The 18,716-nt window shown below is 48.0% G+C and overlaps 1 protein-coding gene across 1 annotated transcript in view; it reads left to right on the top strand.

Moving 5' to 3' along the window:
* The window catches only part of IGF2R (insulin like growth factor 2 receptor), a 95,533-nt gene that overhangs the window by 25,939 nt on the left and 50,878 nt on the right, over nucleotides 1-18,716 (top strand). The window contains exons 3-10 of the mRNA XM_032338554.1: nucleotides 2,631-2,752; nucleotides 4,311-4,409; nucleotides 9,199-9,331; nucleotides 11,731-11,860; nucleotides 13,136-13,241; nucleotides 16,283-16,445; nucleotides 16,622-16,796; nucleotides 17,594-17,697. Coding sequence (XP_032194445.1) covers nucleotides 2,631-2,752; nucleotides 4,311-4,409; nucleotides 9,199-9,331; nucleotides 11,731-11,860; nucleotides 13,136-13,241; nucleotides 16,283-16,445; nucleotides 16,622-16,796; nucleotides 17,594-17,697 — 1,032 coding nt within the window. The remainder of the gene's footprint in view (nucleotides 1-2,630; nucleotides 2,753-4,310; nucleotides 4,410-9,198; nucleotides 9,332-11,730; nucleotides 11,861-13,135; nucleotides 13,242-16,282; nucleotides 16,446-16,621; nucleotides 16,797-17,593; nucleotides 17,698-18,716) is intronic.

Here is an 18,716-nt window from a genome sequence, read left to right as displayed (position 1 = left end):
AGGGATTCTGTGCTCTCGGCTGAGAAGAAGGATTTTCGGAAAGATCTCGGGAGTTTTAGGGGAGAGAACGATTCAGGCAGACCTTTGCACAAAAGGCAGGCGGGCAGTCGGGAGAAGGAACCAATGGACTGTGAGACTGGTGCTGTGGGGGCAGCTCTGGAACCCATTACCCACTCCCCACTGCATCTTAATTTTGATCCTTCCCCTTTTCTTCCTCCTTTATTTCTTTTTTAAAAGAAGATCTCAGGTATTTATATCGGATTGGACCAATTATAATCCCGAGTTCATGATACACAGTCATAACTGATCTGTGGACTAACCTTCTGTTTTTTTTTTTAATTAAGATTATTTATTTATTTGAGAGAGAGAAAGAACACGAACACGAGGAGGAGAGGGCGGGAGGCTCAGAGGGAGAAGCAGACTCCCTGCTGAGCAGGGAGCCTGATGCAGGACTGGATCCTGTGACTCAAAGATCATGACTGGAGCCGAAGGCAGTTGCTTAATCAACTGAGCCACCCAGGCACCCTTTTCTTGTTCTTTAATTAGCTGTTTTGGATAATGTGACTACTAACTAATAATGTGATTAGTTGTTTTGGATAATGTGACTACTAACTAATAATGTGATTACTAACAAAATCTAGTAACCCGAGAAGAATAATCACTATCTATGTGTTTTCTCCATCTTCCTATCTCCCTTCAGTGGGAGTAATAATTAACCTGTATTTAAAATTTTCTTCCCTTTCTTTGTTTCTTTCTCTTGCTGTGTCTTATTTCTTTCTCAAGAGTCTGTGTGTGTGTGTGTGAGAGAGAGAGAGAGAGAGAGGTATTTTTATCTTTCTAGGAAGTGTATATCATACTATGTGTAATTTTCTGGGACTTAAAGTGGTAACAACAATATTATGTTGCTAAAGATCAACCAACTCGTTATCTTTCACTGTAGTTTGTTCCAGCCAACTTTTACATAAATATTGTGTGGCTCTCCCAAAGGTAAGTTATCCAGTGTTCTACTGATGAGCATTTCGGTTGTTTCCAGGTTTTTGCTCACATTTCACGTGTTTCATGTGCATTATTTCCTTTTGTGTAGATACCTAAGAGTTCAATACGTAGCTCATGAGGTACAAGAATGTTCAATTTTAGGACCTAATACCATGCTGAAGCAACAAAGGAGAGCTAGACCACTCTCCTCCAACACTTGGTATTTAACTTTTGTCATTGGAATGGTTGTAATTGGTATGCCGTGTGGTTTCAGTATGTAATTCCTTGGTTACCAGTGGTGTTGAACATTTCTCTTCGTATGCTTACTGACATATTTTTCTTCCTTTTGATTGATCCCATCCATTTTATATTGGGTTATCTAGTGCATGTGACGTGTTCTTTCTCTAGAAGCCTTAAAATTTTCTTTGCCTTTAATATTAAAATTTACCAAGACATGACTAGGTGTGGGTTTTCCCTTATCTCCGTTTTGTGTGTTCTTTCAGTTAGAGGTTATTTTGTTTCACTTTCTAGGATTATAAAAGAAAAGTTTTTTATTCTTTTCCTGTGTGTGAGAATATATATTCTTGATGCCAGTTCTTTGCTAGCTTTGTCTATCTTCCAGTTTATAAGTAGTTTGTTTTCATTAAGCTATATTTTGATGAAAGTAAACTTTTAAATTTAAGAAGTCAAATATATTAATATTTCAGAGTTAATGCTTTGAGTTTTAAATACTTTTCTACATTAAGATCTAAAAGATAACTATATTTTGTACTAAAAGTTCTTAAGTTTGACGTTTATGTCTTTATTTTAGAGTTGATTTTTGTATACAGTGGTAGGCAGGGATCCAGTTTTTTTCTTTTTTCACATGTGGATTCTCATTTTCTTTAGTTCCCTTTATTGAATAGTCTCTTCTTTGCTCATTGATCTGCTATTCTGTCTTATATCAAGGTTTGATTTGTACGTATCTCTCTGCGCTCTCTCTTCTAATCTGCTTGTGAGTTTATCTGTTCCTATACCAATTTATTACCATATTGGTATGGCATAGACATTTTATTCCAGATTATTGCAGTGACAGTCCTGGCAAACTGAGATGTAATCACCCTACTTGTGAGCCATTCTAAAGAAATTTTATTTTATAACAGGTAATTAGGAAATTATTTATTTTATAACAGGTAATGGGAAATTATTGAAGAACTTGAGCAGTTGAGTTATATATTCTGATTTACATTTTCTAAGATCACACTGGTTGAGGTAGATGGGGAAAGGGGGAATGGTGAGGGACAAGATGGAGGCAAGGGGACCAATCTTACACTATTGCCAGAGTGTAGGTGAGAGATGGTAGTGGTTTTAGTAGCAGCAGTAGTAGAGGTGGTGAGATGTGGGTGGATTTGAGATGGAGGCAAAACCATTAGAACTTTCTGATTTATTGAATGTGGTAGATAAGAGAAAGATAAGACTCTAATGTGTTTGGGGCTTGACCAGTAGCTTGATGGAAATGCCATTCTTCAGATGGAAAATTCTGGGGAAGGAACAGTTTGTAAGTTTATGAGCCTTCAGATGAATTATAGTGCCACTTTTAATTTGCTTATGCTTGGAAATAGCTTTATGGTTATAAATGTTTTATAGTTTGTTCATGTCTTTTCCTTTCCAAATAGGTGATTCTTCTTCAAAAACTGTAACCAGATCTCTTCTGGAATTCAACACAACAGAGAGCTGTAAGCAAAGCCCAAATCACAGAATCCAGAGTAGCATTACCTTCTTATGTGGGAAAACCTTGGTGAGTCCACACAGAGTCACTTTATAATGTTCTATTTGTTAAAAATGTTTGCCCGTTAGGCATTCTTGCTATAGTGTTTTTCTGGGAAGAATAAGTGAACAAAATTAAAAACACAAACAGAGCCATCAAACCACCAACCAAAACACCATCACCATTAAGAACCAATATGTAAACAAACCGTAGCCCGTAGTTACAACTTTTAAGTGAAACTTGACCTACATCCTGTATAAAACTACAATTCAAGGTGATTAGTGTGTTTAAACTCAAAACACTGTTGAGTGTTTACACTGTAGGCATAAATTTTTTTCTTTCTAAGACTTTTTTACCTAGCATTTTATCTTGGTAGTTTTAGGGCAGTGCCTTTATTATTATTTTTTTTAAACTGTTTTTCTTTCCTCATTTATGTTAAATTGGGAAGACCAGCATCTGTCTAGGAGAAGTCTTGGCCAGTAGGTAATGGCCATCAGTCACCTTTTTTGAGTGTTACTGGCATTGCAACGGGGCATCATTATTTAAAGTGTGATGTTTGTTCTTACTCTTGCATGTTGCATATGAGTGGTTGGTTTTAATCTCTGGTATATAGAAAGGACCTTCCAGTAAATAATTGCTAGCTTTTAGGAGAAGCAATTTATATAGAGATCCTACGACTGTTCTCTAATCAGAGTAAGAACCCAAGTGTTTAGAAAAATAAGGTTGTGGAAACTCATGTGGGCTGCCAGATTACCTTAAAGTATTGTTTTAGAATTTGGTGCTGTGATTGTTGTATCTTTAGGCCCATAATGTCTCCTCTGAAGAACTTTAAAAATAGAACTTAACATTGTTAATTTGGGACCAGCCTGTCAGATGCACTCTTGTCTATGTTGGAACCTTAGAAAAAAGATCTCTTTGCAGTGGTATGAAATATGGAGGTCTGTGTTACAGCATAGGCTAGCTGCTGCTTTAATTTTAACTGTTCGTGTTCATCACACGAGAACCAGAATTGCAAAGAACTCCCTAGATTTGCACATGGGAGTGTAGAGGTGAATTTGTGTCACGTCTCACCCAGCAGTGCTGTGGTTGACCATTTTGGAGTCGACCCTGGTTGCAGTCTGTGTGGAGGGGCTGCCCTTGAGTGTGGGGGTGTCTAAAGCGAGGCTGGTGTGTGAACTCGGTCGGGCCAGATGGGCCTCCGTCCTCAGCTTACAGGAAGTATGAGGTCACATTTTCTGGCTTTGATTTTGTTGGCATTTGGTTAAGAGAACATTTGGAGTCTGAGAGTGGAAGGGCTCTGAGGACTACATCCCAGGAGTTACTGTGCTTGCATAGTTGGGGCAGTAGAACAGTTTTGGACCAGTTATACCAAAATTCCAGCATGATTTCACGAAGCTTTTGTCTCATAATTTCTGGGTTTGGGAACTTCTTGATGACCTTGATTAACTAAAACAGTTGTGTCCTCCCTCCCCCCTCCTTGCTGCTTTAAAAATTTTCATTAGCCTTTACTGTTTCTAACTTTAAGGGGGGGGGGGAACCCTTACAATATGCAGTATGGTAACTTATTTTTACTTTTTTTTAAAAATAGGGAACTCCTGAATTTGTAACTGCAACAGATTGTGTGCATTACTTCGAGTGGAGGACTACTGCTGCCTGCAAGAAAGAGACATTTAAAGCTAATAAAGAGGTAACAAGGGGACTCAAGGTCAGGTGCTTACTACCAAGGGCATGCTGGGACCTTTAAGATTTGAAACACTGGCATAAACCTTCTGGGGTAAAAATCTTTTTTAGTTTTGAAATTCCATTTGAGTAGAGGTACTACGTGATTTAATTGTTAAAATGATGCTGGGTGGTTTTTATTTTTAGGACAGGGCGTTTAAAATATCCTAGGATATGATTAGAAGTAGACTGGCTCACCGTCTACCATCTTAGTTAGTTCTTGGTTTCTGGTGCCGTGCAGCTCAGTCACTGCCAGGGATGAGCTTGTGTTTAGATTAGACGCTCTCTCTCGCAGCGCCCATCTCCTCAGCCTTGGGATGCCTCCTGGACGCTGTGAGTTCAGGCCAGTCAGTTCTTTGCTGGTGTCCGTCAGAGACTGGATGGCTTCTGTCGTTCCTTCCACTCTTTCTCTGGTGTTCGGTCAAGTCGTCCTTGGTGATTCCTGCAGTGTCCTCTCCCCGAGCGCAGAGCCTGAAGCCGGCGTGCTGTGTGGCCCTTTCCCTGCCGCGTCTCCCCTCCTCCCCCTGCAGGTCTGGAGGTGGTTTTCTGTGCTTCCTGCGGCGACAGGCTTCACGGGTTGATTATTCTGTCTCCCCATTAAGTTTTATGTTCTGAAGGATTGAGTTCAAAGACTCTCTTAGGATCTAGGATCTGAAGATGAGAGCAATCAGTTATTTTCACTGATGGCCCAATACAGTGTCATTCAAGAAGGGCAGAAAGAGAGGAGTTTGTTTTTAGAGAAATAAAGCCACACGAAGCTGTAAATAATAAATGATCAGATACAGAACTGCAAGAGGCAGAATGTTGCCTCCTGGAAGAGAGCATGAGGGACACCAAGTGAGAAAGAAGTCTCAAGTGTGGAAAGAGTGAAGGCCTAATACAACGACACTGACCTTGACATGACAGTGTTTAGATTTAAACCTTGAATTTTAATGCTTTGGTTACCCTGTGTGCCAGTGTGCAATTAGTGGCAGGAAAAGCATGTGAGAGCCACAGAGAGACGCTGCCTCCTGCTCTCCTGTGGGGCCTCAGACTTCTCCCGGTCCCACAGATGTCCTCCTGGACTCTGGCTCTCCAGCTCAGCAGCGAGACTCGTTTTTTTCCTGTTTTGACTGTTGTCTTGCCTGGCTTTTTTGAACTGTTATACCTGGTGAAAAATTACTTCGCAAAATAAATACATAAATGCTACTTGTTTTCTATTTTCTTTGTGTCGGAGGTCAGAAGTCATAGACTACAGCCCCTGGGCCAAAACCTGGCCCTGGCCCGTGTTTGCACAGCCCCAGAACGAAGAACAGTTTTTACATTTGTACAGGATTGTGAAAAAAGCAAAGAAGAACAAGAGAGACCTGTGTGACTCAGAGCCTAAACTATTTACTTTGTTGCTCTTTATAGGAAAGTAATGGGGGTGGGGTGGGGAGGGCTTGCTCTAAATCAGTTTTTGATGTATGAGGGGAGGAGTATAGTCTGTGTTTTTTCTCCAAACAGTGACATTTAATTTCTCTTAGAAGCCGATCTACAGATGGAGGAGAAGTGTGCAGTGTGTCCTCAGTGATCCGGTCTTTAGGTCTGGTTGGCAGCCCGGGCCTTATTCATTCAGTTTTCATTTGTGGAGGGCCTGTCGTGGGCCAGGAAGCAGGAATTTCACTAAATTTTGAAAGGCTTCTTGCTCTTAGAGAGCCCATAGAGGGAGGGTATGGAGGGCAGGTCCTTGCTCATGGCTGGGATTTGCTGTGCCTCAGGTATAGGTCAATGGAGGAGGAATGGGCAGAGGCCCGTGGTGGCCGCTGAGAGGCCGGGCCTCGCTGTAGCAAATCCTGGTGGAGCAGGTTTCCTCTTCTCTGTCTTCAGTGAGGTTTGATTACAGCTTTATACCTTACAGGAGATGGTATTGCTTCAAAAACTGTAGGAAATATTTTATGCAAAAAAACAAAAACAAAAACAAAAAAACCCTGCAAAAAACCCAAAACCAGTCCAGATGTGGTTCGTGTCACTGGAGTCTTGATTTCTGTATCTCGTTTCGGTTGTAAGTGGCTTTGTCGGAGTTAAAACAATTGTGGGGCAAAGCTCATGGTAGTTGCAGACAGTCTAATGCTTGTTGAGTGAATTCTGGTAGGGCTTTTTTAAGATAGTAATTTCTTTAAAATAGTTTGGATGTACATCCCCTTCCCATCACACTCTGAGGAGTGCAGAGAACTCAGGCCTGGGGTGCTTGTGTTCTTAGCAGAGCTCCACGAGTGCAGTTCATATACGTCTGGCGCTAACAAGGTTGATTCACTGTGTGGTGTGAGCGGCTGGCCAACGACCTCCTTCCCCCGCGGCTACATTCCTGCTCTTATGAATGTCTCCATTGCTTTGCTCTGTGGAGCAGGAAGTGGGGAGGACTTTCCCCAGGAGCCTTGACTGTTTTTCCGATGCACGCTCCAATTCTGTGGGGTGCTGTGTTAGGCGTGTCTTCTAGTCCTTCCTGGAGGAGAGAGCTGGCCAGAAGTTGCTGAAACTGCCCTGAGCCAGGCGTCTGCAGACCTCGCTTACTGGAATCTCTCAAGTCTTTGGGTGAAGCTGAGCTGGTGGAGAACTACAAGCTCTTTCAGACGTGGCCCCGGCTCTCCTCCACGCCAGCTGCCGGCTTGCTCCCTGCTCTCAGACGCCTTCAGCTTGTAGCTAGGGAGTCGCTCCTTGTCTGCTGGTTCCCACCCCTGCCACAGGCCAGGTCGCTCCCTGCTGGAGTTACTGTCTCTGTGTTACCTTGCCTGGAGGATGACAGGCTTTCCATTTGCAGGGTGCTGGATGCCCTGGTTCCTCTCACTGGAACCTTGTCACAGTCCGCAGGAATACCTTTGGTTTTGGTGGCTTTTCTGCAGGGTCCAGTGTGAGGCTTGGCGTCTGGCCTTCTGACCTTGCTGGCTTCGTGTGCTGGCACCCCCCCCCCCCCCCGCTGCAGCCCCCTCCGTCGGCAGCGGGACCACTGATCCCCCCGTGGGCATGGGGAGAGTTTGTTTTAGGGGTCCCGTTGAAAGGAGTTCATGTGTTCCCCGAATCTGTGAGGAGCTGCCCTTGACTCATTCCATACGAGCCCTGAAATCTCTGAGGACTGCACTGGGGGAAATGGTTAGTGGGTCAGAGCAGTCCTGCAAGTTTGATCATCTTTCCTAGAAAAACTTGTTAGCTGAACTACTGTTCAGCTACTAAGCGGTTACCTTTTGTTATACAGATCTACCTGCCTGAGACTGGGGTGGGCGGCGGGGTGGGGTGGGGGGGCGCTCCATCTAAGAGACTGGATGCAGATAACTTTTGCACTAAAGCTGAGGTCAGGGACCGCGTGTTGATCAGGGATTCAGTTTGAAGGCAGAACTGATAGGACTTGCTGATGGTTTTGGATGTAGAATGTTCGGGGTCTGGATGATCTTAAGGTTTCAGCTTGAGCAGCTGGCTGAATGCTGAGATTGAGAACACTGGACTAGGAGCAGGTTTGGGGGAGAAATAGAATCATTTCTTCCTTTTTTTTTTTTTACTTTATTTTTTTTTAATTTTTAATTTTTTATTCAACTTAGTTAACATATAGTATATTCTTAGTTTAAGGGATAGAATTTTTTATTTTTTATTCAATTTAGTTAACATAAGGTATTATTAGTTTCGGGGGTAGAATTTTTTGTTTTTTTATTTAACTTAGTTAACATAAAATGTATTATTAGTTTCAGGGGTACAATTTAATGATCCATAAGTGGCATATTAACACCTAGTGCTCATTTTTAAATGTTAAATTTGAGATGCTTTTGGGTATCTAAGTGATAATGGGAGGTAACAGTAACAAGTTTAACAGTTAATATGGGCTTGACAGGAACTGTACCAAGAACTTTACATACATTAACTCATTCTGTCCGTACAGCAGCCCTCCGAGCTAACGACTGTCGTTATTTCCAGTTGACGTAGGGGTAAACGGAGGCACAGAGGTTAGACTGGCTCACGGTTGTCCTAAGTGTCAGCAACCAGAGCTTGGACTTAAGCATTCAGTCTCCAGAGTCCGCTGATGAACAAGATCTACTGTGTGTTGCTAGAAGTCTGGACGTGGGCAGGAGGTGACCGGAGGGAAGAGTGTAGACCGGGAAGTGACCAGAGAAGTCAGGTGTGGAGTTCCTCTGCATTAAGAGATAGCAGGAAGATGAAGAATGTCCCCAGGAGGCTGAGAAGGAGCATCCAGCAGGTGGAGGGAAAGCAGGAGCCTCTGGGGGCTAGGGAGCAGAGAGGGTGGCAGTCAGGCAGTAGGGAAGGGCCAGTGACACTCAAGGCTGAGAAAGCACATCATGTCTACGGCAGGCGGTCAGTGGTGACTGGTTGGGAGTGGTTTTGGCAGGGTGGCGACAGCAAGCTCCCAGACCCATGTTCAGGCAGAGTGGAAGGGGAGGAAGGGGAGCGGATGAGGACGGACCAGTCAGGTAACTTCATTATGAATTGCAGAGCTCCGGGATGAGGGCTGAGGGCAGGGTAGGGGCAGAGAGATCATCTGTAGGTTGGCAGATGCCATAGCATGCTGATGGCGATGGGGCAGTCAGGAGGGAAAAACGTGGTGCTAAATGCAGAGCATCTGAAGCACTTGTTGACCTCTGCTTTGTTTCTTCTGTCTCCGGGGGACCGGACGGCATGATAGACCATAAGCGGTAGGACCAGAGTCCTGTGACACATTGGTCAGATGCTCTGCTGAGCTGGTACCACAAGAAGGCGGGTGTCCAGGATTCACCTTTTCTCTTCCTCTCTCCTAGGTGCCGTGCTATGCATTTGATGGAGAGCTCAAGAAGCATGACTTAAATCCTCTGATCAAGATTAGCGGGGCTTACTTGGTGGATGACTCTGACCCAGACACTTCGCTGTTCATCAACGTTTGTAGAGACATAGGTGGGTGGGGGTGGTGGTGGTGAGGGAGGTCTTAGAAGACTTCTCTGTCTTTGCCCTTCCACCGTTATTCCTAGTTGGGTGTCCATGTCACGGAGTCAACCCTCTAAAGGAGGCAGGAAGATGTTCTCTGTGCATAAGACCCCCTGGGCCCCCAGTCAGCTTTGGTTCCAGTATAGGTTTTATCCAGACTGTATAGGTTTATCCATCTCAGTGGATGCTCTCTGCCAGACATTTTGATTCCAGGATTCTCGGGTAACTGACTTCCAGCGAGATGGTGGGAGAATGAACGGGGTGGGTGTGCCGGGGGCCCCAGACCAGCTGCAGCAGGGTGAGTCAGCCTTCCTGTGGGGGGCCAGGGGAGGACAGCCTCTGGCCAGCTGGGCGTACCTACGTCTGTGGGCTTTGAGTTGCAGGCTGGGGGACAGGGAGAGAGGGATGGTCAAGTGACCTTGGGAACTGGGTTGTGATGCATATTTTATCCTAAGCCAGCTTTGGCTTGGCTTTCTTCTTAGCTGCCAGAAGTGGTGTGGGAAGCTTGGGTGTCTTGGCTAAATTAACTGAAGGCTGTACATGGTCTTTATCTAAATAGGACGTTAAGTTTGACTAAGGCTTTGTTTTGTCCGCACTTTCTAGAACCTAGCTTGTGTGTTTTTCAGGGAGTTGTTAGTCTCCTAGACCAAGACTTGTCTTTCTGCTATGCCAGCAGCAGTTCTGTCACGAGCGAATTAGCAAATGAAAAGATCAGTTCTAGTGTTATCTTTATGTTCCTGTTTCTCACACTGTCTGTGGGACTTTGGCCTTAGAAAAGTTTGGAAAAAAAATATTAAGAATAAACTCAGTATGGGATGGTGTGGCTGAGTGGTAGGTATTTGAGTTTACGGTGAGTTGTACAAATACATATTATGTACCATTTTGATTCTTTCTATGTTTAGGGGAAAAAAAAAAAAAAACTGTTGTTTTAAATGTGAGTATACCACATATGTGTTTCACTAAAAGTGACCAGTGATAATTTTAGATTTTTTGTGTGTCAGGGTTTTTACATCATTCTTTTGTTCTCCAAGGACAGCTTTTAATGTTCTTTTGGAAAAAGGCAGACGAACAAAGCCTGTGTCTTAAATGGGTCTGTAGCTCAAATTTGATTATAAAGCTGAAGAGTCTTGCAGATTATTGAATTCATTTCAGTTTAGAAAACATTTAGATTTCTGGTCTTTTACCATTTCGAGGATTTTCTGAATTCGGTGGCGATTTTCTTATAAAAGTTTTTTTCTTCCTGATTATTGGCAGTTTGGGTTGAACTTCAGTGACTTTGACTCACAGTAATTTTGTAAATTGATAATTTAAAAGTTAAGAAAAGTGGATTTACCAGTTTCTGTCCGACCTTCTCCCTCCCCAGGAAGTTGCCTGGGGTCACAAGTCATGTTGATAGTGACCTTGAGACCCTCACGAGCAGTTGTAGGCTGGCTCTGTGTGTCCTCTCTGCACACTTGGGGATCTTGCCTCCTCTTTGGCCTTCAGTAAACCAAGGGATCTGCTAATGCCACGGGGAGAAGAGGCACAACTGGTACTTGATGTGGACTCAGAGCAGCCCCTGGTAGAGTTGTGCTGCACGGGCCTTTCCTTTTCATCGGCTGGTATGGCACCCCCCTCCCCCACCCTGCGCCCCGACTAAGAAGACTGGGCCATAGTTACTCCTTTGTGAGGGACATATTTTTTGAGGCCATCATGTGTGAGGCCCTGAGTCCCAGCCCTGGATGGAGCTGCGGTCAGGTACAGTACCAGTCACAGGCCAGGGATGCAAGTGAGCCTGTGACTGTGTACAAGCAGAGTCGCGGATCGTCTAACGTCTGGCTGTTGTTCTGGGCACATCTAGATGTTCTTTAATCCTCCCCCAGACCTTCGGGAAATGCACCTGGCATTGGATAGTTCTGCCATTAGAGCAAAGTCGCAGGGACAGCAAGGGATGTTTCTAAGGCCTGGTCCCAGAGCTGTATGTAGGTTCCTTCCACGAACCTTCCTGTCTTCCCACCAGTCCACGGAGTGCCTGCGTTTTCTAGTTGCGTATGGCTTGGACAAGGGGATAATGCTCAAGTTAGTGTGTCTTCAGGAAGGGTGGGGGGACTATGTACGTTCCTTGAGTACAAAGTATGTGACAGTCCCTGTTCTCATCACCTCTTCCTGCCAGGAGCAGACTGAGTCTCTTGCCTCTGCTTCCCAGCGGCCCCGCAGGCCAGGACGCATGCACTTCCTGCGTCTGGAGAGGTCACCTGTGCGCCCAGAATCTCTCTCAAGCCTGACTTGTTTCTGGGTTCCAAACTTCTACTAACTTGTGTTACTTTGAGGACTTTCAGAACTTTTAGACTGAGGTACAGTCTGACAGCGTCACATGGGATGTCTTACAGACTCGCTGCGGGACCCCAGTCCGCAGCTGCGTGGCTGTCCCGCCGGCACAGCTGCCTGCCTGGTGAGAGAGGACCAGGCCTTCGACGTCGGCCAGCCCAAGGCGGGACTGAAGCTGGTGAACAAGGACAGGTGGGTCAGCGCTGGGGCGTGAGTTCCTGCAGACGCTCGTCTAGCCTGTCCGATGCCACCGCGTCCTGGATCGTGCCGTAGATCCTGGGGCCTTGGTGGACTCCTTGCTGTGGCTTGTTCTAGCACGGAACTGGTGGTGTATCAGGCCACTGCTTTGGTCCACAGAAGACTCTGGAGCATAACCTAAATTTAAAAACGTTTGGGAGGTTTCTATATGTGTGTCTGTGTTAGTTTGCCAGGGCTGCTGTAACGAGAGGCCGTAGGCTGGCTTCCGCAGAGGAGGCTAGGAGTCCAAGGTGATGGGAGGGCTGGTTTCTTCGGAGGCCTCTTTCCTTGCCTAGTAGATGGCTGCCTTCTCCCCGTGTCCTCATGGGCTCTGTTGGTCTGTGTGTTTGTGTCCTGGTCTCTTCTGATAAGGACGCCAGTCCTATCTGGTTAGCTCCACGTGTCCCCCCCCCCCCCCCCCCCCCGCCACGCTCCCATGGCCGCATTTTTACTTCCTCTTCTCTGTATAAGCCTTGTCTTCGAACCCAGTCACATGCTGAGGTCCTGGAGATTAGGGCTGCAAAGTATGAATTGTAGGTGGACACGATTCAGCCCATTACGCTGTCCTGAGTGACAAGTGGGTGACTCCTCACAGGGGAGAGGGGGCTTTGCAAAGCTTGGACACTGAGTGAGAGCTCGAGCTAGTCTGCAGAGAAGAGGAAGGCCATCTGTTTTCGGCGGGTCTGTGGCCGGCGCACCAGGAGCGGCAGGCGCGTCCCGCCGGGAGACCCCCGCGCACTGGGGCGGCTCGGGCTCTTCCTGGCTGTGGGAGGTCACGGCGGCTGGGGCGCTTGGCTGGCTTCAGGTTAGAGAGAGAAAGATCTTGGCTTCCACTTACAAAGTTATTGTTTAGAGAAGAAGCGGTCGTGCAGCCTCGTGGACAGAAACGCGCTCGGCCTGCTCCGCTGTGTTTATTTTGTTTTCTTCGATTGTTTATAGTGTTTTCTCGTTTGTCTTACTCGAGTAGCTTTTCTTAGTATTTAAATTTACACATTGGTCACTTTATTTATTTTTAAAAAGAAAATAGCACTCATTGAAGTTTACTTGAAATCAGCTTTTTAAAAATGGAAATTGAAGGTATTTCGTACTGTGGCTTCCTTTATAGTTTAGTGTTCTTTCTGCTGCCCCTGGCCCCCAAACGAGTGAGCAGGATGAACACTCAGGGCAACACGTCGATGTGAATGGAATTCATACTTCCATAACACTCTTTTCTCAACGTGTATCATCCAGGCTTGTCCTGAGTTATGTGAAAGAAGGGGCCGGGGAGCTGGACTTCTGCGACGGTCACAGCCCGGCGGTGACCATCACGTTTGTCTGCCCATCGGAGCGCAGAGAGGTGAGTGGCTCGTCCACAGAGGACTTCCTGGCAGCGTGCTCGTGTGGGCTGTCTAGGTGAGAGTATCTGGGGCTGGTGCGGGATGCTGGGTCTAGGGCCGGAGAGGGGGAGCCAGAGACAGCCAGGGCAGTGGAATTCCAGGAAGACTTGCTTCTGGTGGTGGGGGGAGGCACTCCTGCCTGCGTGAGGGTCTCAGGGGAACAGCAGGCTGGGGCTTGTTTCTCCTTCCCAACCCGGAGGGGCCCTGTGTGTGTTGATGCCTGTGGTATTGCATGTCTATGGAGGATGGCCTTTTTTAAAAAATTTATTTGACAGACAGAGATCACAAGCAGGCAGAGAGGGAGGGGGAAGCAGGCTCCCCACTGAGCAGAGAGCCCGATGCGGGGCTCGACCCCAGGACCCTGAGATTGTGACCTGAGCCGGAGGCAGAGGCTTAACCCACTGAGCCACCCGGGCGCTCCGAGGATGGCCTTTTGTTCTGGTTTGTGTGAGAAGATTTTAAGTGATTCATGGAAAGATTTTGAAAATTTATATAATAATGCTGATCCAAATGAACATTTGAAAAACCACATGTATAATCTCAAACCTGTGATTTCCTAGCTAGTATTTGTTAGAATGAGTAAGGTGAAAATAGCTAATTGGTTTATAGAAACATAGTAAGAAGTGAGCGGAGCACGTGGTGTGCAGGCCTGGCCGAGCTTCTGCAGGCCAGTGGCCGGAGTTTGGGGGCTTCTCAGGTGGGAGAGTCCTGGCCGGAAGGAAGGTTGTTGTTTGAGGGTCTTGCCGTGAAGTGTTTCATCCCCTCCTCCCACACTCGCGGGCGGGCCCCTGACCCTGTTCCCTGGCTGTCCGCTCAGTTACAGCACACTTGTAAACTCCTTGAGGGTAGGGCCAGGGTCTGGCTGTCCTTGGGCCCGTGCCCGGCCGCGTTGCACGTGTCCATTGCTGTTCGAGTGTTCTAGCAGGTGTGGGGTGCTGATGGAAGGGAGATAGCCCCCGGGAGGAAGGGCAGGGCTTTCCTCTCATTTATTTCTGTCTCCTCTTAATACAGCGAAGGAGGAGGAGTTGAATTCTTTGGCGAGGAAAGCGAGCTCCCCCTCCCCACAAACAAACATGGAATTTGGTCTGGTTTCGTGCTGGCAGCTGGCCCGTTTCGTGTGTGGGGGTTGTGGAGACAAAAGTGTAGGCCAGGCCAGCTTTCCACTTCGTGTCCGCAGACTTGCAGGGCCACGTGGCGTCCGCTCAGTACAGACCTGACCGGCCGGCGGACGACACGCGTTCTGAAGGTGAATGTTACGGACGTTGGCGGACACGGTCCGTCTGCACCTGCGGATGCGGGGTGAAGCTCCTCCTGCCCGATGAGACAGACGTTCTCAGCTGGCTGGGCTTGTTGTGCGGCCCCTTCCTGCTCGTCCAGGGAGAAGCGGTTCATTCCACCACAGTCAGGGGAATCAGGAGTCTGGGAGTCTCTCCCCTTTCTTCTCCGTGGGCAGTTGGTGCTGTTAGGAAAGGAGGCTGCTTTGTTATTCACGGAGCGAGAGGTTCCATTTCCAGCTTAACCGTTTGCCGGACACAGCTGGGTGACATACGACACCTGAACACTCGAGGGTTTCTTTAAGTGTTTACCAGGCTCATGGAATGCCCTTAGGAGCTGGAATTTTAGTAAATGTTCACCTTGTCATATAGATCTTCTTAAGAAAGCTTCATTGAATTTACATACTGTAGCATTCTCCTGTACAACAGAGTGGTTATTACATAGTAACCGAATTGTGCGACCGGTGGTGTGATCCTAACGCGAGAGTGTTTCCATCGCCCCGAAGAAACGCTCTGCTCGGGGACCGTCCCTCCCTCCGCACCCCCTGCTCTGGCAGCTGCTAGGTGACTTTCTGTCTCCACGGAGTTGCCTTTTCCTCCCTGATGAGCACATCTTGCACTGGGGGGCCTTCTGTGCCTGGCTTCACCACTCGGCGCTTAGCACCCCATTCCCAGATGTCTGGTGTCCCCAAGCCAAGTAGTTAAAGCCTTGCTTTTGAGTCGGACAGAACTGGACTTGAAGCTCTGTGTCTTACTAAGTTGTAGCCCGTGTGTGTAGTCCTGACACCTTGTCTTGTGCCTGGTGCGTGGCCGGCGCGGGCAGCACTGGCCCTGGGGTGTTTCCGGGGGTGCGAGGCTATTCCTGGTACTAAGAACCGTCTCACTCATTCTCCCGAGGATGGTTCAAAGGGCGACGCTGCACTCTCTGGTCAGCAGTGATCATGTCCTGCCCTGTCCACACCAAACACGAGCATCTGAGCTCATGTTTGTAAAAGCTGGTCTCTGGCAGAGTTAGGGTTTGTGGCGGGTCATGCCCGGGCTTCCCCCAGCGCAGGAGCAGATTCAAGGACCAGTGAGGTGTGCCCGAGGCCCCTTTGACAACTGGAGCAAAGGAGTTACGGACCATCTCCCCAGACACACCTACGGCCACTTCCGCTTAACCTGTGGGTTCGTCTGGCCCGTTCCCTACTGCTCCAGTAGAAAGGAGGGAACAGGCCGCATGCCTTCTTGAGTCACGGCTGCGTGTGGAGGCTGTGGCTGTCAGGGGACGTCGAGTCCAGGCTGGGCTCCCTGGGTGGACCTCGAGTGTGACTCCTTTAAAAGAGACAGAAATGGTTGCAAGTAAACAGGGTGTTCATACGCCCGTGATGGAACTGTGTTGAGGTGGTTCTCGGTCTGAAACAGGAATGGAAGAACATAAAAACCCAACAAAGTACCTTTGAGCTTTTCAGAAGCATGGAAAATCTGCATTTAAAAACATTAGTTTTGGGGCGCCTGGGTGGCTCAGTGGGTTAAGCCACAGCCTTCGGCTCAGGTCATGATCCTCGGGGCCCTGGGATCGAGTCCCGCATCGAGCTCTCTGCTCAGCGGGGAGCCTGCTTCCCTTCCTCTCTCTCTGCCTGCAGTTCTGCCTACTTGGGATCTCTCTCTGTCAAATAAATAAATAAAATCTCTTAAAAAAAAAAAAAACCACATTAATTTTGCTCCTTTCAAACTGTTCTTGATAGGGCACCATTCCCAAGCTCACAGCAAAATCGAATTGCCGCTACGAAATCGAGTGGATCACTGAGTATGCGTGCCACAGAGATTATCTGGAGAGTCAAACCTGCTCTCTGAGCAGCGAGCAGCATGACATCACCGTTGACCTCCAGCCACTGCGACAGAACAGAGGTGCGGGGAGCTTCGAAAGGAAGCGGGAAGGCGCACGTGTGCGAAGGGGCCCACTTCGCCTCTGTCCCTGGGCGGGTGTTTCCAAGAGGGGTTCGGGTGCGCCCGAGGTGATGCCCTGACCCTCTAGCACCTGGGGACACAACAGAGCCTCTGCTCATCGGTTCCCCTTCCTTTAGGTCCGTCCTCCTCTTACTACACTTCAGACGGGAAGGAATATATGTTTTATTTGAATGTCTGCGGAGAAGTCGAAGTACCGTTCTGTAGTAAGAAAGATGCCGCCGTTTGCCAAGTGAAGAAGGCTGAACCCTCTCAAATCAAAGTAGCCGGAAAATACCAGAATCAAACCCTCCGGTGTGTAAACAGTAATTTCAAGTGCATTGTGTCTGTTTTTGTGAAACGTAGCTGACTCGCCTGGTCACCTTCCTCCTTCCATTCTCCACGAAGGAGCCAGCAGGTCCGCTCATCCGCTTTCCTTCCTGTCTGACATAGGCAAGTTGCTGTTTGTCACCGACCCTGGCTTTCCAGTAAGACCGTTTCTGTGAAAACGGTTCGCTTTATCCTCTGTTTTGTGTAAGGAATCACACTGTAGGGAAGGCATTTCATTAGGTTAAGAGTTGATTCAGCCTTTGTATTTTAAAATACATTTTTCTGAGGAGTTCTGATTTTTCTCTGGCCGTTTGAGAATCTGAAATGCCATTAGCGTTAGCACTCAGTACAATTCCTGTGACCGGTAATTTGGTAGTCATCTTCACAAAAGTGTTAGGAAAACGTAGCTCTCTGCAAATGAGCGCTGTCCAGGGTCGCTCAGGTGAGAGCGTGTTTATGGCAGTTGCTAGATACACTGTGTGTTTCTCTGGCCTTATTTATTTTGTGCAAAATCCAGAATGAGTGGAAGAGTTTTCATGCTCACAGCAAAACCTTCAGTGCTTTCTTCCCGCCAGCTATTACTTTGAAGCAGGAGGACGACAAGCCCATACATTTGGAACTCATTTCCTTTAGACGTTTTCCCCCAGCTGGCCCGAGAGCTTGCTGTTTTATGTCAGTGCTGATGGCGGAGGGTATGCAGAAGGCTTCATGTGGAGACGCGTAACGATTCGAGCTTCTTTCTCGGTTCCCCCAACCTTTGTGTCTGTGTCGCAAACAACCAGGTACTCTGATGGGGACCTCACCCTGATCTATTCTGGAGGGGAAAAGTGCAGCTCCGGCTTCCAGCGGATGAGTGTCATAAACTTCGAGTGCAACAAGACGGCAGGTGAGCGCTGGCGACACGTCCTCGCCCGTTGCCGTGACGGGAGCATGTGTGTCCTCGGGAACCGCGTGCGGACGGACCAGGCAGACGTTCTGCTTTGGACGTGGCCCCCTCTGGTCCCCAGACTAGGTTGCTCTGTTGGAGTGGGTAGGAGTGCCCCTTCTACCCCGTCCCACCCGTGACACACACATCCTGTTTCCATCTTCCTCTGCTCTCTGTTTGTTTTGGGAAGGGGCCCAGCCCTGGGCTTGCTGGGAAAGCATTTCTTTCTCAAATTCTGGCTCACACCAGAGCGTGTGCCGGTCAGCGGGGTGGGTTTCCCCCCCACCCTCGAGGGGAGGTCACTAAGGAGCCCTTCTTTTCTGAAGGAAGTCTCAAGACGACCCTTTCTGCAAATGAGCGACCCTGTGGTAGAGGCGGGGTATGGGGGATCACAGGAGGTCACAGGGCAAGTTTGAGTGGAGCATTTGGTTTTACTGAGCAATGAGGATAGGCTCTCTTGAGGTCACAGTGGTGCTGGCGTTTCAGAAAGCTGTGCTGCAGTCCGTATCGTGATGCTCCCGGGCACAGTCTGCATCTGCAGGGAGGTGACGGGGTTCCATAGTTACCAGAGGACTGTCACACTCGTCGGCCTCTAGGCTGGGACCCCAGACATGCACAGGCAGGCTGGGCCTCTGCTTGGAGCTTGTACTGGAGCCGGCCTGCTTGCGGTGGGCTGCACCGCCACAGAGGCTCCAGAGACCCCGCGACCCCGCCGAGGGCCAGTCGTGATGAGGCCGGTTCCTGTGCGGTTCAGCAGGAGCTCGGGGAGGGTAGCTGCACACGACGTAAACTGTGCTGGAGGCTCGTGTTGGTGACGGTGAAGGGGGTCTGGGAGGTTGTGATTCGCACCAGGCTCTGGTACATTGCCTCAGCGACAGGCGAGGAGGGAGCTTGGAGTAGAGCAGATGGGAGGCTTTGAATCACAGTGCCCTTCATTCCTGGCCCCCCGCCCCGCCTCGCGTGTGCTTCCGGAGTGTAGA

The sequence above is a fragment of the Mustela erminea genome, chromosome 4 (assembly GCF_009829155.1).
Source record: "Mustela erminea isolate mMusErm1 chromosome 4, mMusErm1.Pri, whole genome shotgun sequence".
NCBI lineage: Eukaryota > Metazoa > Chordata > Mammalia > Carnivora > Mustelidae > Mustela > Mustela erminea.
The sequence above is the reverse complement of the archived record's forward strand: the minus strand, read 5'-3'. Positions and strand labels throughout refer to the sequence as shown.